General features: G+C 39.4%; 1 protein-coding gene across 5 annotated transcripts in view; it reads left to right on the forward strand.

Moving 5' to 3' along the window:
• The window catches only part of LOC133640991 (DNA (cytosine-5)-methyltransferase 3A-like), an 85,624-nt gene extending 65,871 nt beyond the window's left edge, over positions 1-19,753 (forward strand). For 2 of the 5 annotated variants that reach the window (XM_062034758.1, XM_062034761.1), the window contains 16 exons: positions 165-323; positions 496-603; positions 2,147-2,294; positions 2,379-2,522; positions 2,768-2,812; positions 6,849-6,928; positions 7,091-7,203; positions 11,107-11,290; positions 11,391-11,475; positions 11,558-11,703; positions 13,420-13,510; positions 13,588-13,736; positions 16,675-16,760; positions 16,842-16,911; positions 17,523-17,641; positions 19,249-19,753. In XM_062034758.1, the coding sequence (XP_061890742.1) occupies positions 165-323; positions 496-603; positions 2,147-2,294; positions 2,379-2,522; positions 2,768-2,812; positions 6,849-6,928; positions 7,091-7,203; positions 11,107-11,290; positions 11,391-11,475; positions 11,558-11,703; positions 13,420-13,510; positions 13,588-13,736; positions 16,675-16,760; positions 16,842-16,911; positions 17,523-17,641; positions 19,249-19,390 (1,869 nt within the window). In that variant the 3' untranslated portion in view covers positions 19,391-19,753. The remainder of the gene's footprint in view (positions 1-164; positions 324-495; positions 604-2,146; positions 2,295-2,378; positions 2,523-2,767; positions 2,813-6,848; positions 6,929-7,090; positions 7,204-11,106; positions 11,291-11,390; positions 11,476-11,557; positions 11,704-13,419; positions 13,511-13,587; positions 13,737-16,674; positions 16,761-16,841; positions 16,912-17,522; positions 17,642-19,248) is intronic. The other 3 variants (XM_062034760.1, XM_062034762.1, XM_062034759.1) reach the window with 2 other exon arrangements.
• The last annotated feature ends 2,218 nt before the right edge of the window (positions 19,754-21,971 follow it).

Below are 21,971 nucleotides of genomic sequence, written 5' to 3' on the forward strand. Positions count from 1 at the left end.
ACTTTGAAGTCTTTGAAGGGTTGGCATAAAAAAAAAGCAGACAACATCAAAAGTTACATTTTAATGTAATTTTCTGCCTTTACTGTAGTTTTTAAAAGCCTGAGAATACCGGTAAAATGCACAAAATAATATATTTCCATGTTCTTCATGCATGTCTACTACAGGATGGCAGGGGCTTTGGCATCGGTATGCTGGTGTTTGGGAAGCTGCGAGGATACTCCTGGTGGCCCGGCAGGATTGTTTCCTGGTGGATGAGTGGCCGTAGTCGAGCCGCAGACGGGACCCGCTGGGTCATGTGGTTTGGAGATGGCAAATTTTCTGTGGTGAGTGCCAAAAAGGCCTGATGTTTAGTGGCATTCAGTGGTTCCGCATTGGACGTCAAAGTACTTCTACCGTACTCTTTGAAAAGACTGTTAAAGGGAGTTTAATGGGACTTTTGAGGTATCTATTCTGGACTCATTCACACCACGTCATCGTCTTTGCCTCTGCTTCCAGGTTTGTGTGGAGAAGCTGATGCAGCTGAGCTCTTTTTCATCTGCCTTCCACCAGCCAACCTACAACAAACAGCCTATGTACCGGAAAGCCATCTTTGAGGCTCTGCAGGTGCCGGTTTCATATTCTAAGTCATCTCCACAACAAACAGTGTATGCACATCAGCCTGCATGCTGCTTTTATGCTAAATGGTGAAGGATATTTTTTGTTGAACTTTTTTTTCTTTTTTTCTAACTTTTTTTCACGCATGTTCCAACCTACACTGTAAGAAAATGACCGTAAAAACTACGGCAAGCAACTGGTAAATAGCAACAGTAAAACACCGTAAAATTAAAAACAGTTTATCACAGTAGCAAATGCAGTGGATTCCTGCAAACCAAGAAACAGTAGAAAACCTAATTTAATATGGTTATAATACATAGAAAACCCATTACTTTACTGTGAAAATAATGAAAAATTGTACAATGCATTTACAAATACTGTAATGTCACAAGCATGCTAGTACTCTAACATTTACGGTATTATTCTGTCTAAATTAAATATTTTGCAGATTGTACATTTAAATTTACAGCATATCTTAATTGTTTTAGAGGTTTATTTTAAAGCATTAGCCTAATTAACTTTTGGCTAACAACATGTTTTATTGTATTTACAAATATTTTTACAAGTCGTTTCAGACATTGAGGGGTTATGTCTGTGTGCTTCATTGTAAACTGTATCGAAATGCACCACGCTTTGTGTTTAACTGTTGGAACTGGTTGCAAACAGCTATTTAACAGATACAGAGCATATAAAGCTTGTTTTCAATAGCTCACTTAAAGGAACATGTTGCGGAAGTGAAGTGAAGTGAATTATACTTATATAGCGCTTTTCTCTAGTGACTCAAAGCGCTTTTACATAGTGAAACCCAATATCTAAGTTATATTTAAACCAGTGTGGGTGGCACTGGGAACAGGTGGGTAAAGTGTCTTGCCCAAGGACACAACGGCAGTGACTAGGATGGCGGAAGCGGGAATCGAACCTGGAACCCTGAAGTTGCTGGCACGGCCACTCTACCAACCGAGCTATGCCGCCCCAAGGCCATGTTGTGAGTTGTACAGTGAAAGGTTGTACAAATATTTTAAAGTTACAGTCCTCGTGTACCGCTCACATGTCTTGGAAACACAGGCATTTTGCAGATACTAGTATTGGTGACAGGGCAGCACAGTGGTGAGGGGTTAGCGCTCGTGCTTTGCAATGAGAAGGTCCTGGGTTCGATTCCCGGGCTAGAGTTAAATCTGTGTGGAGTTTTCATGTTCTCCCCGTGACTGTGTGGGTTCTCTCCGGGTAATCTGGCTTCCTCCCACCTCCAAAGACATGTACCTGAAATGGGCCCTAATTTATTTTACGGTAATTCCTGGCAAACACTGCTGCCAGTTTTTCACCGTGAATCCTATGAGTTTTTTTGTAACTAGGTTAACATTATATTTTTCATAGTTATTTACCGCAAGCAAAAACAATAAATTAACAGATTCAAAGTCAACATACCGTAATGTCCTATACATCGTGACTGTATTTTTTTACGGTGAATTCCTGGCAACCATAGCTATTTTACCGTAAATTGTGTGGATTTTTTTTTTTTTTTTAACAGCGTACCGTATGCGTTTGTCTGCAGGTAGCAAGTGTGCGAGCAGGACGGCCTACTCCTTCCTGTGACCCGAGCGATGATGCGGAAGGGGTGGAGCCTCAGACAAGACAGATGATAGAGTGGGCCATGAAGGGGTTCTTACCCAATGGCCCACAGTCACTGGACCCTCCTGAGGGTACACACGTCTCATCCTCACTCACACACACGCACACACATACGATAAAAGTCATACTTATGTCATATCTGCTGGTCCCCGCAGACGAGCAGAATCCATACAAAGACGTCTACTCCGAAATGTGGACAGAACCAGAGGCGGCGTACACTCCTCCCCCTGCTAAGAAACCCCGCAAGAACGCAGTGGAAAAAGTCAAGATAAGAGAGGTGATCGATGAAGGAACCAGAGGTGAACATTCATTTATTGTGGAATTAATTATGAGCCTGTAATAGAACAGAAATTGTTTACTATACTTCTTTTCATGAGCATTTTGTCCATTGAGGTGTATGGATTACCGTCATGTGACAGAGAATTGAAGTCTGTGGGACATACATCAGTTATCTTGTACTTGCACTATATTATAAAAAGTACATAACATCATTGTACATTATATGATTTATTATACATCCTATAACATGTTTTTGTTTTTCTAGAGAGGCTTATACAGGAGATTAAACAGAAAACCCGGAACATAGAAGGTAAGTGGTAAGCAATAATTACTCATCTTAAAACAATATTGCCTTATTAGTTCACTATTATAAGTCTGAAGCATCAATACTGTACTTGTGGCCCGGGGGCCAAATCCACCCCGGGAATGACATTTTACTGGCCCCCGAATTCAGTTAAAAACTTGAGTGACAAACATTTTTGCAGCAGATTAAATATAACACAAACACTAGAGTGCCCCTGTTGTATGGAGGACCTTGGACGACTGTAAACTAGGAATGTAACGGTATCAAATCTCACGGTATGATATTATTGTGGTAATAAAGCCACGGTACGATAACATTGCGATATATGTCTAAAAAAAAAAAAAGCTTGGTAAAAATGCCATTGTGTGTAAAATAAAGTGTCAGGAATGTTTAGGATGAACACACTTACCGTATTTTTCGGACTATAAGTCGCAGTTTTTTTCATAGTTTGGCCGGAGGTCCGACTTATACTCAGGAGCGACTTATGTGTGAAATTATTAACACATTACCGTAAAATATCAAATAATATTATTTAGCTCATTCACGTAAGAGACTAGACGTATAAGATTTCATCGGATTTAGCGATTAGGAGTGACAGATTGTTTGGTAAACGTATAGCATGTTCTATATGTTATAGTTATTTGAATGACTCTTACCATAATATGTCACGTTAACATACCAGGCACGTTCTCAGTTGGTTATTTATGCGTCATATAACATACACTTATTCAGCCTGTTGTTCACTATTCTTTATTTATTTTAAATTGCCTTTCAAATGTTTATTCTTGGTGTTGGGTTTTATCAAATAAATTTCCCCAAAATATGCGACTTATACTCCAGTGCGACTTATATATGTTTTTTTCCTTCTTTATTATGCATTTTTAGCCGGTGCGACTTATACTCCGGAGCGACTTATAGTCCGTAAAATACGGTACTGTAATTGAACACAAATATAATGTTAAAGCAGCATTAAGTAACTTTTCAACCTTCATAACATATTTTCATAACTTTTGGGATGATACATCGAGGTGAATGATACCTCTGTAATGGCCTGAGAGGGTTTGTATCGCTTTGGTGGCACTTAGCGACATTGAGGAGGGTGGCAGGAAACACAAAAAACTACAAATGTGCTGACTTGTTTTACGGCATACGTCACTCCCCCTTTCGTTAAAAAGACTGCGGTCGATGCGAACGCCTACGTGCTATCACAGCCGAAGCCACAAAACAACCAAAGAAACGAAAAGTTTTATCAGAGGAGACAAAAAAAGGAAATCGGAGCCTACCCGGATAAAAGGACAGTCAGGATAAACACGGCTTTCACATGCTGGCGTGAGCTCAAAGACATAAGACGAGGAATTTCAGACCGAGTAAGTGATTTTATATGCTCCAAAAAATTATAATGCCAATGTTACCTATCAGAAATTTGCGTGGTAGCAATAAATAGCCACCAGTGTGATATTTTCACTACTAGTTTCTTCGAAAAAAATCTCCTGTCGGTCTTTCTTTGATTCGGACCTGCATCCGCCTGATACATTCTTAGTAGTAGCTTCATGTTTGTAGCGCAATCCAAGATAATTTCTTGATAGTGTCTGCTATTTAACATCAGCATAGCCATTAGAGCCATAATGTTTGTGCCAATATTACAGTGGACATTATGTCAGTATGACGCTATATGTGCTAGTCATAATGGGAAATGTGGTCGTCTTCTGGTAAAACACTACCGCTGTGGTCCACCGGCGCCGCCAAAATCAACCAAAACTGAACGTTCTTAAGTAGAACTTTAAAAATGTTCCTGTCATATTTATTACTACAAACAAGTATAGTGCAAATAATTGATTAGGAACATCTACTGTTTCAAGCAAATATTAAAAGAATAACTTACAGTTGATGTCTTTAAAGTAACAATGTGAATATCCAGTATAACAAGTCTAAAACAATAATGTACAGTTTAGTGTCATTCAACTTTTACATTATGGGAAGCAGTGTCCTCTACAGTGGTAATTTTTTTATCAGTCTGGAAAATGTTGTTTCTCAGAAAAGTAAACAAACAACATAGCTTTTAATAATGTAAATACCTCACAAACTGATGTTTGGCTTCGCTGGCTTCAAATATATTTTCAGTGTGACAGTTTATGAGGTTATGTTTTTGCCTGGGCTTGTTTGTCTGTTTGTTAGCAACATAACTCAACCAGTTATAGAGAGATTTAATGTCCAACAAACAATTCCTTTTGTCTACGAGGAGTACAAACTAGGGCTGGGCGATATATCGATATACGCGATATATTGCGGGTTTGTCTCTGTGCGATACATAAAATGACTATATCGTGATATTCGAGTATACGTTCTCACGCAGTTGCTTTTAGCTGCTGGCATTACACTACAGGCTCTCCTCGCTCTTTCCTGTGTCTCCTTCTCACAGACAGACAAGCGCACCTTCTTACATACGTCACATACTGTCACGACATACGTCACATACGTATACGCCCTCGCGCAGCAAAGAGGTAGCAGCATGGGTAACGTTAGCTGTGATGCTAGCGCAGCCGTGCGAGTGGTAATACGAGAGAGAGAAGGTGCGAATCTGGTAACAAATGAAGGAAGAATTCATTCCCTCAAAAAACAGCAGGGGGTCCATCGCCTGGCGGTGGTTTGGCTTCAAGTGGGAATATGTCGAACATACAACCGAAATTTGTCAAGTGTGGGGAAAAAGCGTTGTTATAAAAAGTAGCATTACTGCTAATATGTAGCATCATTTGAAAAGTCACCTGCTAGAGAATGAAGAGTGCTTACTCCGCATGTCAACATCTCCGTTCGGTGCCACACGCCCACACCATCAAAATGCAGAGGCAAAAATTTCCAGATCAACACCGTATGAAAAAAATTGTGATTTTTTTAGTTGTGATTTCCTTCTCTGCATGAAAGTTTTAAAGTAGCATACATTAATGCAGTATGAAGAAGAATGTTTTCATGTAGACACATAGAATCATCATACTGCTGTGATTATATGCATCAAGTGTTCATTCAAGGCTAAGGCAAAATATCGAGATATATATCGTATATCGCGATATGGCCTTAAAATATCACAATATTTAAAAAAGGCCATATCGCCCAGCCCTAGTACAAACACACTTCCCTTCTGGCTTACGGCGTTCAACGCCCCCACCTTGCAGGTCCCATGCTGCGCCAAGGATTCTGGGAGATGTAGTTTATTTAGAGACCCGGCCAACGCTAAAATGCCAGAAAAAAACTGCACTCACCAAGTTTTTGTTTGATATGGTCACACGTCACGGTATTATTGAGAAGACTTTGAAACCGAAATACCGCAGTATGTATACCATTACATCCCTACTGTAAACACATCGGCAGATACTTGCATTGCATTTGCAGTTTTACCTTGCCAGCAAACAGAACACTGGGGTCCAAACTTGTGATTTACATAACTGAGGCATTCCTCAAGGCACCCATTTAAGTCTGCTTCTTTTTGGCAGTTTTGTCATGTGATTCATGTAACTAAGGTGTTGCTGTAGCTTGTTTACTTCAGAGGCAGTCAGTAGTCATGTGTTCAACTTATTTTGTTTTACTAGTAGTGTACTCCAAGGTTCCATTTTAGGTCCTCTTTTTTTTCATCATATGGGCTTTTCAACTGGTTGCCTGTGAGTTCAGTTCAAATACCTTGTGAGAGACTCACATTTTTGCAACAGAATCCTAAAAACACTCGAGTGCTGTTGATCTTTGGCCGTCTTTTTTGCAGAAGGTCCTTAAAAACCACAGAGCACTCTTGTAATTCTGAAAATCAAATGTCTACTAGTCCTCCGGAATATACAAAATAAGACTAATAGTGAAGGGAGAAGTACGGCCCCCCTGTCTCTCACTTTCTGGAAATATATTTAATTGAAAATCCCTGTTCTAAAGTATTTTTGTAAGTTTTATTTCCCTCCAACAATTACAGTCAATTATTATGTACTATGTACTTGTTGTAAATATGTATTTTAAATAGCAAACTTGCTTTGTCAGCCCCTGCTTCTGTATGTGTGTCTTTTGTTAGACATCTGTATCTCCTGTGGAAGCCTCAACGTCTCTTTGGAGCATCCTCTCTTCATGGGAGCAATGTGCCAAGGCTGCAAAGTAAGACGATGAACCCAGGAATAAGGGTGGGGTGTTTCTTTAGAGGATTTTCTGCTTCATTTTATTAGACACAAGTCTCACTTTAAAGGTGCACTGCTTGTCTAATACAGAATAGACATGTAAATATGTGAGATTGATTAAACACATATGGTTTTTTTGTAGAATTCCTTTCTGGAGTGTGCTTACCAGTATGACGACGACGGCTACCAGTCCTACTGCACCATCTGCTGTGGAGGCAGGGAGGTGCTCATGTGTGGCAACAACAACTGCTGTAGGTCAGTAGGCCACTTTTCTTTTGGTAGCCAATCGGTCATGTGATTGACTGGTGATCAATCTGGGGTGTTCCCAGCCGCTTGCCCAAAGTCAGCTGGCATAGGCTCCAGCTCACCCATGACCATGAAGAGGATAAGTGGTAGAAATTAATGAATGAACATTGACACGACACCTATTTTTATCCCAAATTGTGATTAATTTATTGGCAGATTTGCAGGATTAATGCCCAAAATCACAGTTGGTTACTAAAGTCATGTCTAGATGAGAATTTCTTTAACATCATTGATTAATGGATAGATTTACAGTGTACCCGGAAAGTATTCACAGCGCTTTACCTTTTTCACATTTTCACTTCATTATTTTCCTCAAATTCTACAGACAATACCCCATAAAGACAGTGTGAAAATGTTTTTTTTTTAATTTTTTGCAAATTTGTTAAAAATAAAAAACACATGTACATAAGTATTCACAGTATTTGCTCAATATTTTGTTGATGCACCTTTGGCAGCAATTACAGCCTCAAGTCTTTTTGAATACGATGCCACAGGCTTGGCACACCTATCTTTGGGCAGTTTTGCCCATTCCTCTTTGCAGCACATCTCAAGCTCCATCAGATTGGATGGGAAGCATTGGTTTTCATCCAGGATGTCTCTGTACATTGTTGAATTCATCTTTCCCTCTGTTCTGACAAGTCTCCCAGTTCCTGCCGCTAAAAACCATCCCCACAGCATGATGCTGCCACCACTACGCTTCACTGTAGAGAAACATGAGGCCTGGCATTCACACCGACGAGTTCAAGCTTTGTCTCATCAGGCCAGAAAATGTTGTTTCTCATGGCCTGAGAGTCTTTCAGGTGCATGTTGGCAAACATTTTACCTAGAAATGGCTTCTGTCTGGCCACTATACCACACAGGCTTGATTGGTGGATCGTTACAGAGATGGTTGTCCTTCAGGAAGGTTTTCCGCTCTCCACAGAGGAATGATGTAGTTCTGACAGAGTGACCATCGGGTTCTTGGTCACCTCCCTGACTAGAATAAGATGAATGTAGCAATGTACAGAGACATCCTGGATGAAAACCCATGCTTCTCATCCAATCTGATGGCGCTTGAGAGGTGCTGCAAAGAGTAAAGAGCGAAACTGCCCACAGATAGGTGTGCCAAGCTTGTGGCATCGTATTCAAAAAGACTTGAGGCTATACTTGCTGCCAAAGGTGCATCAACAAAATATTGAGCAAAGGCTGTGAATACTTATGCAAATATGTTTTTTTATTTTTAATAAATTTGCTAAATTAAAAATATGGATGGATGGATGGAAATTAAAAATAACAAAACCTTTCACATTATCATTCAGGGGTATTAATGTATAATTTTGAGGGCAAAAATGAATGTATTCAATCTTGGAATAAGCATGTAACACATCAAAAGTAGAAAAAGTGAAGCGCTGTGAATACTTACTGGGTGCACTGTATAGATCAGGGGTGCCCACACTTTTTCTGCAGGCGAGCTACTTTTCAATTGACCAAGTCGAGGGGATCTACCTCATTCATATATATAATTTATATTGATTTATTTATAAAAGAGACATTTTTGTTAACAAGTTAAAGGTGTTTAATAATAATACAAGCATGTTTAACACATATAGATTCCTTTCTTTCATGAAGACAAGAATATAAGTTGGTGTATTACCTGATCCTTATGACTTGCATCGATTGGAATCAGACAGTAGTGCTGATAACGTCCACATTTTCAAATGGAGGAGAAATAAAGTCCTCATTTCCGTCCAATACCACATGAAAGTGGTTGGTTTTTGGCATCTTATTTGTCCAGCTTCCATACTCGTTTTCATACACTTTACAAGAAATACATTGGCGGCAAACTCCGTAGCTTGTTAGCTTGTGTGCGCTCTGGCTTCCTGAGACTCTTATTTTGTTAGCGTAGGCTCCTGCTGCTTCATCCTTGAAGCAGCACTTTTATTGTGAAGACAGGAACTGTGCAGTCGGCCTTTAGGGTTTTGACAGCAGGTACGGCGCAAGAGTCTATTGAAATAAAAAGTGTTTCTCACCCTCTTCTCTGTCATTTTTTCTTAATAATGATCTCGCTGCAATCAGTGTCATCTCACAAGACCCTCAGGTGCCGTGAATGTCAATCAAGTGATGAAAGTGACGTCATAGTGAAGATTGATGATTGCTCATTTTTAGGTCTGTTTTTTTAATGCCTGGCTGGCGATCGACTGACACACCCGCTATGATCGACCGGTAGCTCACGATCTACGTAATGGGCACCCCTGGTATATATACTAGGGGTGAAACAGTACAGGTAACCCACAGTACACAGTACCTCGGTTTTTGGACCATCGGTCGGTTCATTTTCGGTAAATTTTTTGTGTTTATGGAGAACAAATTCTTTCTCCTACCAAATTTGCCTCTATATTTTTGCTTGCCAGAAAAAACAGCATTTTGCAGTGAACAAAATATCACTGGTGTACTGAATACTATAAAACAATCTGTCTGTGGATTCGCTATGGCAGCGCTAAAAACTAAAACATGGATGCCAGGGAGAAGATGCTGTTGAAGTGAAGGCACGTAAATAAGACCGCCAACAAAACAGCGCATCCTGAGACTTTAGTGACGTATTTTGCTTTAGTTACATCAGCGGATGTCTAAATATATGGCAGCGGTTTACCCGAAGAGCTTTGCACGAGTCCGCCATTTTAATTCAGTTGTAGTTACCAAGTTTCTTATTTTTCTCTATCTTGTTGTGGGGCAGACTGGCTCGTACATCCACATGCATCCTCCGCTGTTGCCATTTCTAATACAAAGTATGCGTATGGTTCTAAGTTAGATCTGTCAGTAGACTCGATATGGAAGCGCTAAAATCTACAACCTGGCTGACGGGAAGAAGACACAGTCAAATGGGGTTTGGCCTGGAGAAAGATTTCGGTGCTTAAAAAAGTCTGCCCACAAAATAGTCCATTCTTAAGAGACAGTCAGAAAACAGCTTGAAGAGTGTCTGTAAAACAATCTTATCTAAAATGTTGAACAAAGCACTTTGATTACATATTATGTAGACCTTTAAGGAAGTGTTTTAAATGTAAAAAAATATGAAATGCAGTGACGCAAATTGCAAACATTTATTAACTCAAATAGCTAGTCTTTATTTAAAATACATTTAAAGTGCAGTTTGAATTTAATGTAGTGTAAAAAAAACAGTGAGTGCCAGGACAAAACAAGTTCAATTATCCTTTTAGGAATAGGTTTTTATCCACAATTTTGGCAAAACACAAACGCAAAAACTATCTGTAGAAGTTTTTTAGTATACATGAAGAGTTCAAACAGAGCAAACACATAAATAATAAGTGTAATTAAACTGTTTAAATATGAATTAGTTTTTTTCATCTGATTATTTAAGTAGGTAAATTTAATCTCCCAGTTTAGGTCCAAAAGTTCAGTCATATACTTGCAAGTATGCATTGTGGGCGGAATTTGTTGAGGTAACGACGTGAGCTGCAGTGGTGCAATGCTGTCTCTCGCGAGGAGCATTCAACAGATTTGAATGAAGCTGGTGCTTCTTTAAGTTGTTGTCTGTTAAATTCTAAGCTTGTGCTGTCTATAAAATGTTTTAATTTTCTTCTGTACGATGTGAGGAGGGACAGGGGGTGCCAAGTAGAGGCACACTCGTGCCTGGACATTACACTGCGGGGAAGGCTTTCCGCTACCTGTACAAGAGCGTGTGCGTGCACACACAGTGCAAAAGTAATCACAAACGCAAATAAAAGGCCGGATTGTCCCTTGCAGGCTCCCGTATTTTACAGTGTACTGTTCCATCCCTAATAAAGTTATTTTTTGTCACTCAATTCTTAATAATTTGATCAATGAATGACTCCTTGTGTTTGTGTTTGCATACAGATGTTTCTGCGTGGAGTGTGTGGACCTTTTGGTTGGTACTGGTTCAGCAGCGGCAGCCATCAAAGAGGACCCCTGGAACTGTTACATGTGTGGGCTACGAAGCATCTACGGGATACTGCGACGTCGAGATGACTGGCCTTGCCGACTACAGCATTTTTTCGCCAACAATCATGAACAGGACTTTGTAAGTCTCTGCCTTCAGCAAAAACACCCTCCATATTTCATGCTTGCTATAAAGAGTTCTTTATGAGTCCGACCATGTTGTTGTCCTCATTGTCTCCCAGGAGCCAGCCAAGTTGTATACTCCAGTTGCAGCAGAGAAGAGGCAGCCAATCAGAGTCTTATCACTGTTTGACGGCATTGCCACAGGTATAGCTGGGATAATAAACATGCTCATAAAAACACATGATATACTCTAGGAATGTTATGTGTTTATTGTGCGTGCACATAGGTCTGCTGGTGCTAAAGGATCTGGGCCTCCAAGTGGACAAATATGTGGCGTCAGAGGTGTGTGAAGACTCCATCACTGTCGGCATGGTCAGACACCAGGGACGCATTATGTACGTCGGTGATGTGCGCAACGTAACCCATAAACATGTAAGTCAAAGCTTTTTCTTCCCAAAGGCCACACACAGAAACATTTAAAGACATCTGAGAAATTTCATTTAAGGTTTGGGTTACACGAGTTATTAGTATGAGGGTGAGATTTCATTCCCATACCGTCCGGATGACCGAAATTTCACTAACAAATTCTCATTATGTATTTTTGGTTCCTGAAAATTAATTTTAGCAGTAATTTCCCAAAATATCATTTAGTTTTTGAGTAAAGAGTAGATAACTACTTGTACATAGAACGCCCCATTTCCATCGCCAGTCTTGATATGCCGCCCCCTCTTGGTGTGACACGTGTACAGAACTGGAGCCCATTTACCCGCATAGATATGTAAAACTATAATTTTGATGATTAAATTGAACGGTTTTGCCGCCCTGGTCCATGATCACTTCAAAACTGATAGGGTTAACAATATAAGCTAAAAAGTAAGATAAAACAATTGCCATTTGCGGTTCTCCCTGGTCTTCTATTGACACCATGTGTTTCCTCATGCTTTTTCAGCATTTCTTACGCATCTTGAAAAAAATATCAGTAGAAGAGGACGCAAAATAGAATACCAGCGGCTTACCTCCTTTTTCTCTCGTTTTGATCGCTGGGTCTCCTCTTCCTTGTCCGTTTTTTTGCACAGGTTCTGACTCTTTTGCTTCTCAAGGGTGCTCCTGATATCCGGGATCGCATTCCGACCAAAACCCTTCTTCTCGGAAGTGAGAATAATCAATATAATCTCTGAAAATTACACTAATGTCACATGATCCCTCCCATTTTGTGCGAGTCATTTTGACTGGCGAGGTCCATGCTTTCCTTACATTCCTATCATTGGGAAATGTATACAGTGTGACCGCTTCTTTAGTTGTATTGCTACAACCTGCAACAATGTATTTGGCAGCCATATTTGATAATTCCCTCAAATTCTGCATACAATTATCGTGATTTGAGTTGAAGATGCTACCAAAACCCGTACTACACAATATGAAATTGCCTCCAGTCTTCTGTAGGTGACGTCAGCAGGCTGATGCAGGCCCGCCCATATTTTGGAGCTAAAAGTGGGCGTTCCAAAATGTGCTGTAACAAACCTAAAATCACTACTGTGTGTCTTTTGGGGGGACTTTTATCTGTAGACATCATTTTTAGGTTCACAACTATGAAATAAGTGTCAAAGTTGTCAGCATTAGAGGGGCCTTTTAATTATATTTTACTCTGTTTTATAATTTAATTTTTAATGTGGCCCCTAATTATACTTTATTATTTCATTGAATTTAACCCGGGTCAATAAAAAACTATTTACGGTCCACAAATGGCCTCCTGACACCCCAGATTTATGCTGTAATAGTCACAGTTGTTTAGGTGACATGTGCATTCATGTCCTGTGTTTTATATGTACTATACTTATTTTTCACGCTGCCTATAAAATAACTTTTTTCCCCATTGTCAGTGTTCTGTACAAACAGCACTCACGAGAAATGTGGAAAGAAGTAGACTCAGCATTAGGATGGTGTCAGTGTAAAAGGCTCTTCTTCTCCCAGCCTGTTGACAGCAATTGTCTGACAAATATTATGTACATCGCACAGACGCTGGCCCCGATGTTGTCACGCATCTTATTAACCTGCTGTCCAAAAGCGTACCATTTTGCTCTGTGGCATAAAAAAACCCTGATGCCGCAGTTTTGCAGGATGACTCCTCTTCTTGTGTTTGTACGTTAGATTGAAGAGTGGGGACCATTTGACCTGGTGATAGGAGGAAGTCCCTGCAATGACCTCTCGATAGTAAACCCTGCACGGAAGGGCCTTTACGGTGAGAAGACCTTCAAATTACAAAATCCTTGGTGAGTGTTCATTTCTGTGCATTAAAACGTTCCTGTGCTTTTGCAGAGGGAACCGGTCGCCTGTTTTTTGAGTTCTACCGTCTGTTGCATGAGGCTCGACCAAAAGAGGGCGACGATCGACCTTTCTTCTGGCTCTTTGAGAATGTGGTCGCCATGGGAGTCAGTGACAAGCGGGACATATCGCGCTTCTTAGAGGTACGATGAGCAAAATAGTACCGCGTAACCATAACAAAGGCAAGATACAAAGTACAGTAGTACAAGTTCATATTTAAAGTAGAGGCAGATATTTGCTATTTTGCCATATATCATTGCCTTTTCTATCTGTATTTTCATAGTTTTTTATTTGTATTTGTATTTTTATTATTGATCTTTTTTTTTTACAACTACATCAGCAGATACACTACAGTATATACACTTTTGATGCCGGTATTCTGTATTAAAAAAAAAAAAAAAAAAAAAGTCAAGTAAATAACTACTAATAACCACTGCTCAAGCACCAGCCCTTTTGCTCTGCATGCGAATATTTTTTTTTGCTGGAGCCCAGTTATTTTTTATTATTAAATAATTAAAAAAAAACATTTATTCTCATTGTCAGTAATTCTCCCCAAATATGTTTTGATATCTGACAAGGCATTTATTAGAGACATTTTTGAGAATCCTTTTCCGGTCTGCTCAGCTGCAGTCCTCACGTGGCCACGCTCCCTTTTCCCTCCGTCCAATGCAGTGCTGGTTTTCTACAGTATGTTTCCTCTGCTTACGTAAAACTTGCAATTTTGCCAGAATATCCATTTTTTTCCTTCTTTCCTGGCGTCTCCCCGGTCCCGTTTTGTTTGTTTTCACTACTGCAGCGATCGAGTCACACCACAAGCCTCCATCCGCAACACTCAAAGCGTGGGCTTAGTGAAGGAGTGCGGCGAGTTTCACGTCCCATGATTCAATCAAATAACGCGACAGGGATGGACATGAAGACGACATAAAAGATATACAGTATCTGCCGAAAATCCAAACTGTGTGTAAACATCTTGACAAATAGGAGACTTGTAATATAAGTAAAGAAGAGCATACTCATACTTTCTGTAACATCCAGGAAGAAATTATGTAAGACAGCTTGAAAGTTGGCTCAAATATAAAGGAGCCCAGAATTGTTTTTATTTAAATGTTCACAATATTTCAGGGTCATCACGAGGAAACCAATGTATTAAATCCATAAACGGATACAAAATTGTATGAAATTGAGTAGATGGCGAGTTACTGCGATGTAGATAACTTTTATTCGAGTTCAGGCCATGAAATAATTATTACTAATGTTTTTTATTTAATTTTTTTTACCGCTTGGGTTACGGGGGTTCTGGAGCCCATCCCAGTTTCACTCGGGCAGAAGGCAGGGTACTCTTTGTTCAAGGGGTACATTCCTCATCGCATCCCTGACTGCTAATAATTGGCATCGGTATCAGCCCTGAAAAAAACATACAGGTAGACCTCTAATTTAAAGGCCTACTGAAATGAAATGTTTTTATTTAAACGGTGATAGCAGATCCATTCCATGTGTCATACTTGATAATTTCGCGATATTGCCATATTTTTGCTGAAAGGATTTAGTAGAGAACATCGACGATAAAGTTCGCAACTTTTGGTCGCTGATAAAAAAAGCCTTGCCTGTACCGGAAGTAGCGTGACGTCACAGGTTAAAAGGCTCCTCACATTTCCCCATTGTTTACAATGCAGCAAGAGCGATTCGGACCGAGAAAGCGACGATTACCCCATTAATTTGAGCGAGGATGAAAGATTCGTGGATGAGGTACGTGAGAGTGAAGGACTAGAGTGCAGTGTAGGACATATCTTTTTTCGCTCTGACCGTAACTTAGGTACAAGGGTTCATTGGATTCTACACTTTCTCCTTTTTCTATTGTGGATCACGGATTTGTATTTTAAACCACCTCGGATACTATATCCTCTTGAAAATGAGAGTCGAGAACGCGAAATGGACATTCACAGTGACTTTTATCTCCACGACAATACATCGGCGAAGCTCTTTAGCTACGGAGCTAACGTGATAGCACATCGGGCTTAAATGCAGATAGAAACAAAAGAAATAAACCCCTGACTGGAAGGATAGACAGAAAATCAACAATACTATTAAACCATGGACATGTAACTACATGGTTAATGCTTTCCAGGCTGGCGAAGCTTAACAATGCTGTTGCTAACGACGCCATTGAAGCTAACTTAGCAACGGGACCTCACAGAGCTATGCTAAAAACATTAGCTATCCACCTACGCCAGCCCTCATCTGCTCATCAACACCCGTGCTTACCTGCGTTCCAGCGATCGACGTAGCGACGATCATAGATGTGGTCTGTGGCCCGGAGACGGAGGAAGTCAAGGTGAGGTCGGCATCTAGCGCGTCTGCTATCCATCTCAAAGTCCTCCTGGTTGTGTTGCTGTAGTCCGCCGCTAATACACCGATCCCACCTACAACTTTCTTCTTTGCAGTCTTCATTGTTCATTAAACAAATTGCAAAAGATTCACCAACACAGATGTACAGAATACTGTGGAATTTTGAGATGAAAACAGAGCTTTTTGTATTGAATTCAATTGTGTACCAATACTTCCGGTTCAACGATTGACGTCACGCGCATACGTCATCATACATACACGTTTTCAACCGGAAGTTTAGCGGGAGATTTAAAATTACACTTTATAAGTTAACCTGGCCGTATTGGCATGTGTTGCAATGTTAAGATTTCATCATTGATATATAAACTATCAGACTGCGTGGTCGGTAGTAGTGGGTTTCAGTAGGCCTTTAAAGTATAAGAAATGTACCCATCTTTAGCTTTGTTGCCCCCTTGTGGTCGCCGGATGTCACCTATGTTTATTTGTGGTTCTACAGTATTGTGATCATTTCAATCACCAGATCAGATTACCGCTTAGATTGAACGTGTACTATAACTAAATAAAAAATTGCGTTGCATACATTTATATCATATTGCTAAATAAGGTAACCAATTCTGTTTTATTCCACTTCAAACTGTAACATAATAGACTGTTACATTTAGATTGTCAAGGCTCATTTAATGCTGAGTATATACAAATGTATTCAAACATTATGAACAAGCCCTCTTTGTTTAGTGCAATCCCGTGATGATAGACGCCAAGGAGGTTTCCGCTGCTCACCGTGCTCGATATTTCTGGGGAAACCTGCCTGGCATGTCAAGGTGATAAAAAAAAAAAAAAAAGTATTCTCACTACATTCTGCTACTAAAGTAACTTCTTTACAATATTTTCTACAAATCCAGACCCCTGACGCCCATGAACAATGACAAGCTGGACCTGCAAGAGTGTCTTGAGCATGGTCGCACAGCCAAGGTATCAGTATTTGTGCATGTATGTGTATATGCGTTGGCACGTACAGTATGTGTATTATATTTTCATCAGAACAATATAAATATTTCATAGAATTGAATATTGTCTGCATGATGAACCATAGCTTGTGGCTCCACAATATAAACAATATTTAATGAAAGCCATGTATTTGCTCTGTAGCAGTGATTTTCAAACTGTGGTACACAGGCTCCATCTAGTTGTACACTTGAGTAAAATGCTGTGTTTTATTTTCCTAAATTAAAACACAGTGTTACTGTTTAAACTGTGTGTAATGTTACAGTGGCCACTAAATATCAAATATACTTGTTAAAATAAAACCTCTGCCTTGTTTTTAATGAATACTGAGGCCTACTACGCTACTGTATTTTAATGTTGGTCATTATGGTGGTATTTGGAGAGCCAAGTTTTTTTCTGAGGTGGTACTTGGTGAAAAAAGTTTGAGAACCACTGCTCTATAGTATGAGGCAATCGTGCCCTATATTCAATTATTGCCCACATGAGAGCTACTGTATAGGATTTAAAAAAGAAATATATTTGTGTGTGTCTTTGTGTGTGTTTGTTTGTCTGTGTTTGGTTCTGGATGCAAATTCCAGTTTGAGAAGTTGCGTACGATAACGACACGCTCCAACTCTGTGAAGCAGGGGAAAGACGAACATTTCCCCGTCTACATGGACAGCAAAGAGGACATCCTATGGTGCACTGAGATGGAAAAGTACGTGTCTGTGCGTGTGTCTCTGTGTTGCAATTATTTTCATTCTCCCTTGATATCATTATACAGTATACAGTATACACACACACACATATATATATATACACTCACCGTTCAAAAGTTTGGGGTCACCCAAACAATTTTGTGGAATAGCCTTCATTTCTAAGAACAAGAATAGACTGTCTAGTTTCAGATGAAAGTTCTCTTTTTCTGGCCATTTTGAGCGGTTAATTGACCCCACAAATGTGATGCTCCAGAAACTCAAATCTGCTCAAAGGAAGGTCAGTTTTGTAGCTTCTGTAACGAGCTAAACTGTTTTCAGATGTGTGAACATGATTGCACAAGGGTTTTCTAATCATCAATTAGCCTTCTGAGCCAATGAGCAAACACATTGTACCATTAGAACACTGGAGTGATAGTTGCTGGAAATGGGCCTCTATACACCTATGTAGATATTACACCAAAAACCAGACATTTGCAGCTAGAATAGTCATTTACCACATTAGCAATGTATAGAGTGTATTTCTTTAAAGTTAAGACTAGTTTAAAGTTATCTTCATTGAAAAGTACAGTGCTTTTCCTTAAAAAATAAGGACATTTCAATGTGACCCCAAACTTTTGAACGGTAGTGTATATATATATATATATATGTGTATATATTTATATATATGTGTTACACACACATATACAATACAATTTAAAACGTTTCAGAGATCCCACAATAGTGTATTGAAGTATTGAAAGTGCGTTGCCCAAATTTTTTTAGTAAGCCCTATTGGAAAAAAGTCAGTTTTGTGTGTGTGAGTTATTGTCCGACAGAGTATGTGGCTCCAAGAAGCGCTATTGTGGACTTAATCCACTTTTTACCTATGCGCACCATAATAGGGTGCCATATATCAGATACAACAATGTAACATCAAAGAGTTGGACAGGAAGACACATACGTATGTTAGCAACATTAGCATAGCTAGTTTTTTTAAAAACGTAATTAGTATTGTAGTTTTTAGAAGGAAAAGTATACATAAACTTGAAAGAAAATATATAGGTATCTAAACTTAAGACAAGTATAAAAAAATATGATTGGATTTTGTATAAGAATAAATAAAGAATAATTATACATAAATAAAAGTAATTAAAGATAGAAAAACATGCTTGTGGGAGCATACATATTTTTTTTATCTTTTCAGTAGGCTACTTGTGTGATGTATTGTATTGTAAGTGTATGCTTGTTCGGAGTAAACTCACACTATAACCATACTGCTTGTCTAAAAGGTGAGTCTTTACCGAAAATATATTTATCATGAATGTTTTTCTAAATAAAATATCCACTTCAACCGTCTTTATAGCATAGCTATGTTAGCTAGAGTGGTAACATTACATTCATATTTAACAACAACGCCAGTTTAGCCAATTTGCTGAATAAAGGGGAAAAAGATGTAAAACGTTAAGCTCCTCCTTTCATCATTATTTAATTACATTAAGTCAATTTAGCATAAAGAGAGACCTTTTGTGTACTCTTTAATATTAACCACAGTATTACTCATACTAAAAATCCAGTTGTATGCTGTGCATTGTAAAAAATGATGACGTGTATGTGTGTGTGTATGCAGGGTGTTCGGTTTCCCTGTCCACTACACCGACGTGTCCAACATGAGTCGTCTGGCCAGGCAAAGGCTGTTGGGGCGTTCCTGGAGCGTACCCGTCATCAGACACCTCTTTGCCCCTCTAAAGGAATACTTTGCCTGCAACTAATCACACAACGACATTCCCTCTCCTTCTCAGACACACACACACACACACACACACACACACACACACACACACACACACACACACACACACACACACACACACACACACACACACACACACACACACTTTTGTGGCACACATAGTTCACAGCTTGTACATGAAGGTTGGCTGACGCAGATGAAACAGATGACCAGACACACACACACACACACACACACACACACGCACACACACAGACACACACACACACACACACACACACACACACACACACACACACACACACACACACACACACACACACACACACACACACACACACACACACACACACACACACACACACACACACACACACACACACACACAGTTAACAGCTTCATCCCTTGATTCCATTTAAACTACAAGCTAATCTTGCTCCCCAGGTGCTACCTTGCTGACTTACACACTTGCTAGTGCAGGATGCGTGTACTGTACATCTTCACATACACACACACAAACTTCCACCTCCAAAAGACCTTAAACTGATGTCTTCTGCTGTTTTTTGCATTCGTTACAGTCTCCACATTACATACCACCACCAAAAACAAACTTTACTCACGTGTAGTGAAGTGAAGGTGCTCTACGTTAATGCTTTAAGTGCAAATAACATAAATATACAAACTCACGTACACACCAGCTTCAAACCCGCGGTGCTGGCCTGTCAGCCATGGAGGCCGTTTGGTGCCACTTTCATCTTGGTGCTCTTTCAGAGGCTTTAGGGTCGCAAATGTTTTGTTTTCACTCGTCGCCGTTCCGTGTCCCTAACAGAGTTCAGCCAAATACTCACCAAGCGGGCGCAGCTTGCAATGAGGTTGCTTGACTGCCGTGAGAGAAGGATTACAAAGACAATTTAGCTATACAAAAATCTCAGTGGATGAGTTAAACATCAGTGGAGTGGGTCCAAAGCAATGAATAAGCAAAATGTACGTTCACTTTGTGCTGGATAGTGGAAGAGTCTCCAAGTATAGTGTGGTTGAGCTTTTAAGTACTTTTAGTAGGATTTCAAACAAAAAGTGATGCACTGTTACTTGAAACACCTTTTTTTTTTTTTTTTTTTTAAAGAATATTCTAAAAACTGTATGCCCTTGTAATATACTCTATATTTATGACTATCAAATGATGGAGAAAAATAGCATTTGTGTAGCAAAACAGCATTTCCAGCACTACTGAACAACAACTTGAACATGCCAGTGCTAAGCTTTTTATGAATCATCCTACTAAATGCTTCTGAGTAGCCATTATGTAATTGTTAACCATTGGTACTCCGGCTTCCTCCCACATCCAAAGACATGCACCTGGGGATAGGTTGATTGGCAACACTAAATTGGCCCTAGTGTGTGAATGTGAGTGTGAATGTTGTCTGTCTATCTGTGTTGGCCCTGCGATGAGATGGCGACTTGTCCAGGGTGTACCCCGCCTTCCGCCCGATTGTAGCTGAGATAGGCTCCAGCGCCCCCCGCGACCCCGAAGGGAATAAGCGGTAGAAAATGGATGGATGTGTCAGGTTTGTAGAATGGTAACATGGAGTGCAAAACTTGACCGAGGCCAGCAGAGGTGCTGTTGCCTCGGTGCTACAGCACTAAATAAATTCCTTGTGTCAGCAATAACAGGAATTCATAATGTTGAGTGATCGAGATCCCATTAAAATGTATATTTATAAAATAATGTAGTACTTAAATATCATATTGTACTAATTTTCCATACAATAAGTACAATAAAAACAATAATAAATTATAATAAAGAAATTCTATAATATTTATGTCATTATAAGATGAGCCTAACTTGATTCAATATTACAAATGTACTGTCGTTCCTTGATGCTATGCAACAATCTACGAGAACACTGCTGTCGATTATATTGTCTGTTGTTATAAAGTGATCACAATGATTTGTTCACTTGCCCAAGCGGTCAGATTAAGACTCTTATGAAATCAAACTTCTGATGTAGTTATTAGGAGTGAATCTTCGGGCATTTAACTATTCGATCCAATTCATGGTGCGACGATGTGATTCAAAATCTATTTTCGAGTCAAAACGATTCTTGCAATATATTATTTGGGATAATACAGTATTTATATTGAAACTTTATCAACACAGGTTACAGGTTAGAAAAGATCCTTCTGATTTGCACAGAGATCGCTTAAAATGTATTTCAAAACACGTATTCTTTAAAAAAAATAAAATAAATATATGTATATTTTTTTAGTATCCATTTTTGAAATTTATGAATTTATTTAGAATCAGAATGAATTAGAATCGCAATTTGGATGGGAATCGATTTTTTTTGTGCACCCCTAGTAGTTATTCAGTAACATAACATGTACATTATATCCACTATCTTTTATTTATAGATATAGGCAAGACTTTCCAACTTCACAGTTTGTAACAATCCTGCAGCCTGCGTGTACAGTATGTCTTATCGTTATAGAAGCAAAGTATTGTCTATAGATATACTGTAGGTGTAAGCATAGTAGTAATTAGTACAAAAAAGTGGTGTGGCAAAGCCAAAAAATACCTTTAAGTCTGATTTTATTTTGTA

Source organism: Entelurus aequoreus, linkage group LG23 (genome assembly GCF_033978785.1).
Source record: "Entelurus aequoreus isolate RoL-2023_Sb linkage group LG23, RoL_Eaeq_v1.1, whole genome shotgun sequence".
Classification (NCBI taxonomy): domain Eukaryota; kingdom Metazoa; phylum Chordata; class Actinopteri; order Syngnathiformes; family Syngnathidae; genus Entelurus; species Entelurus aequoreus.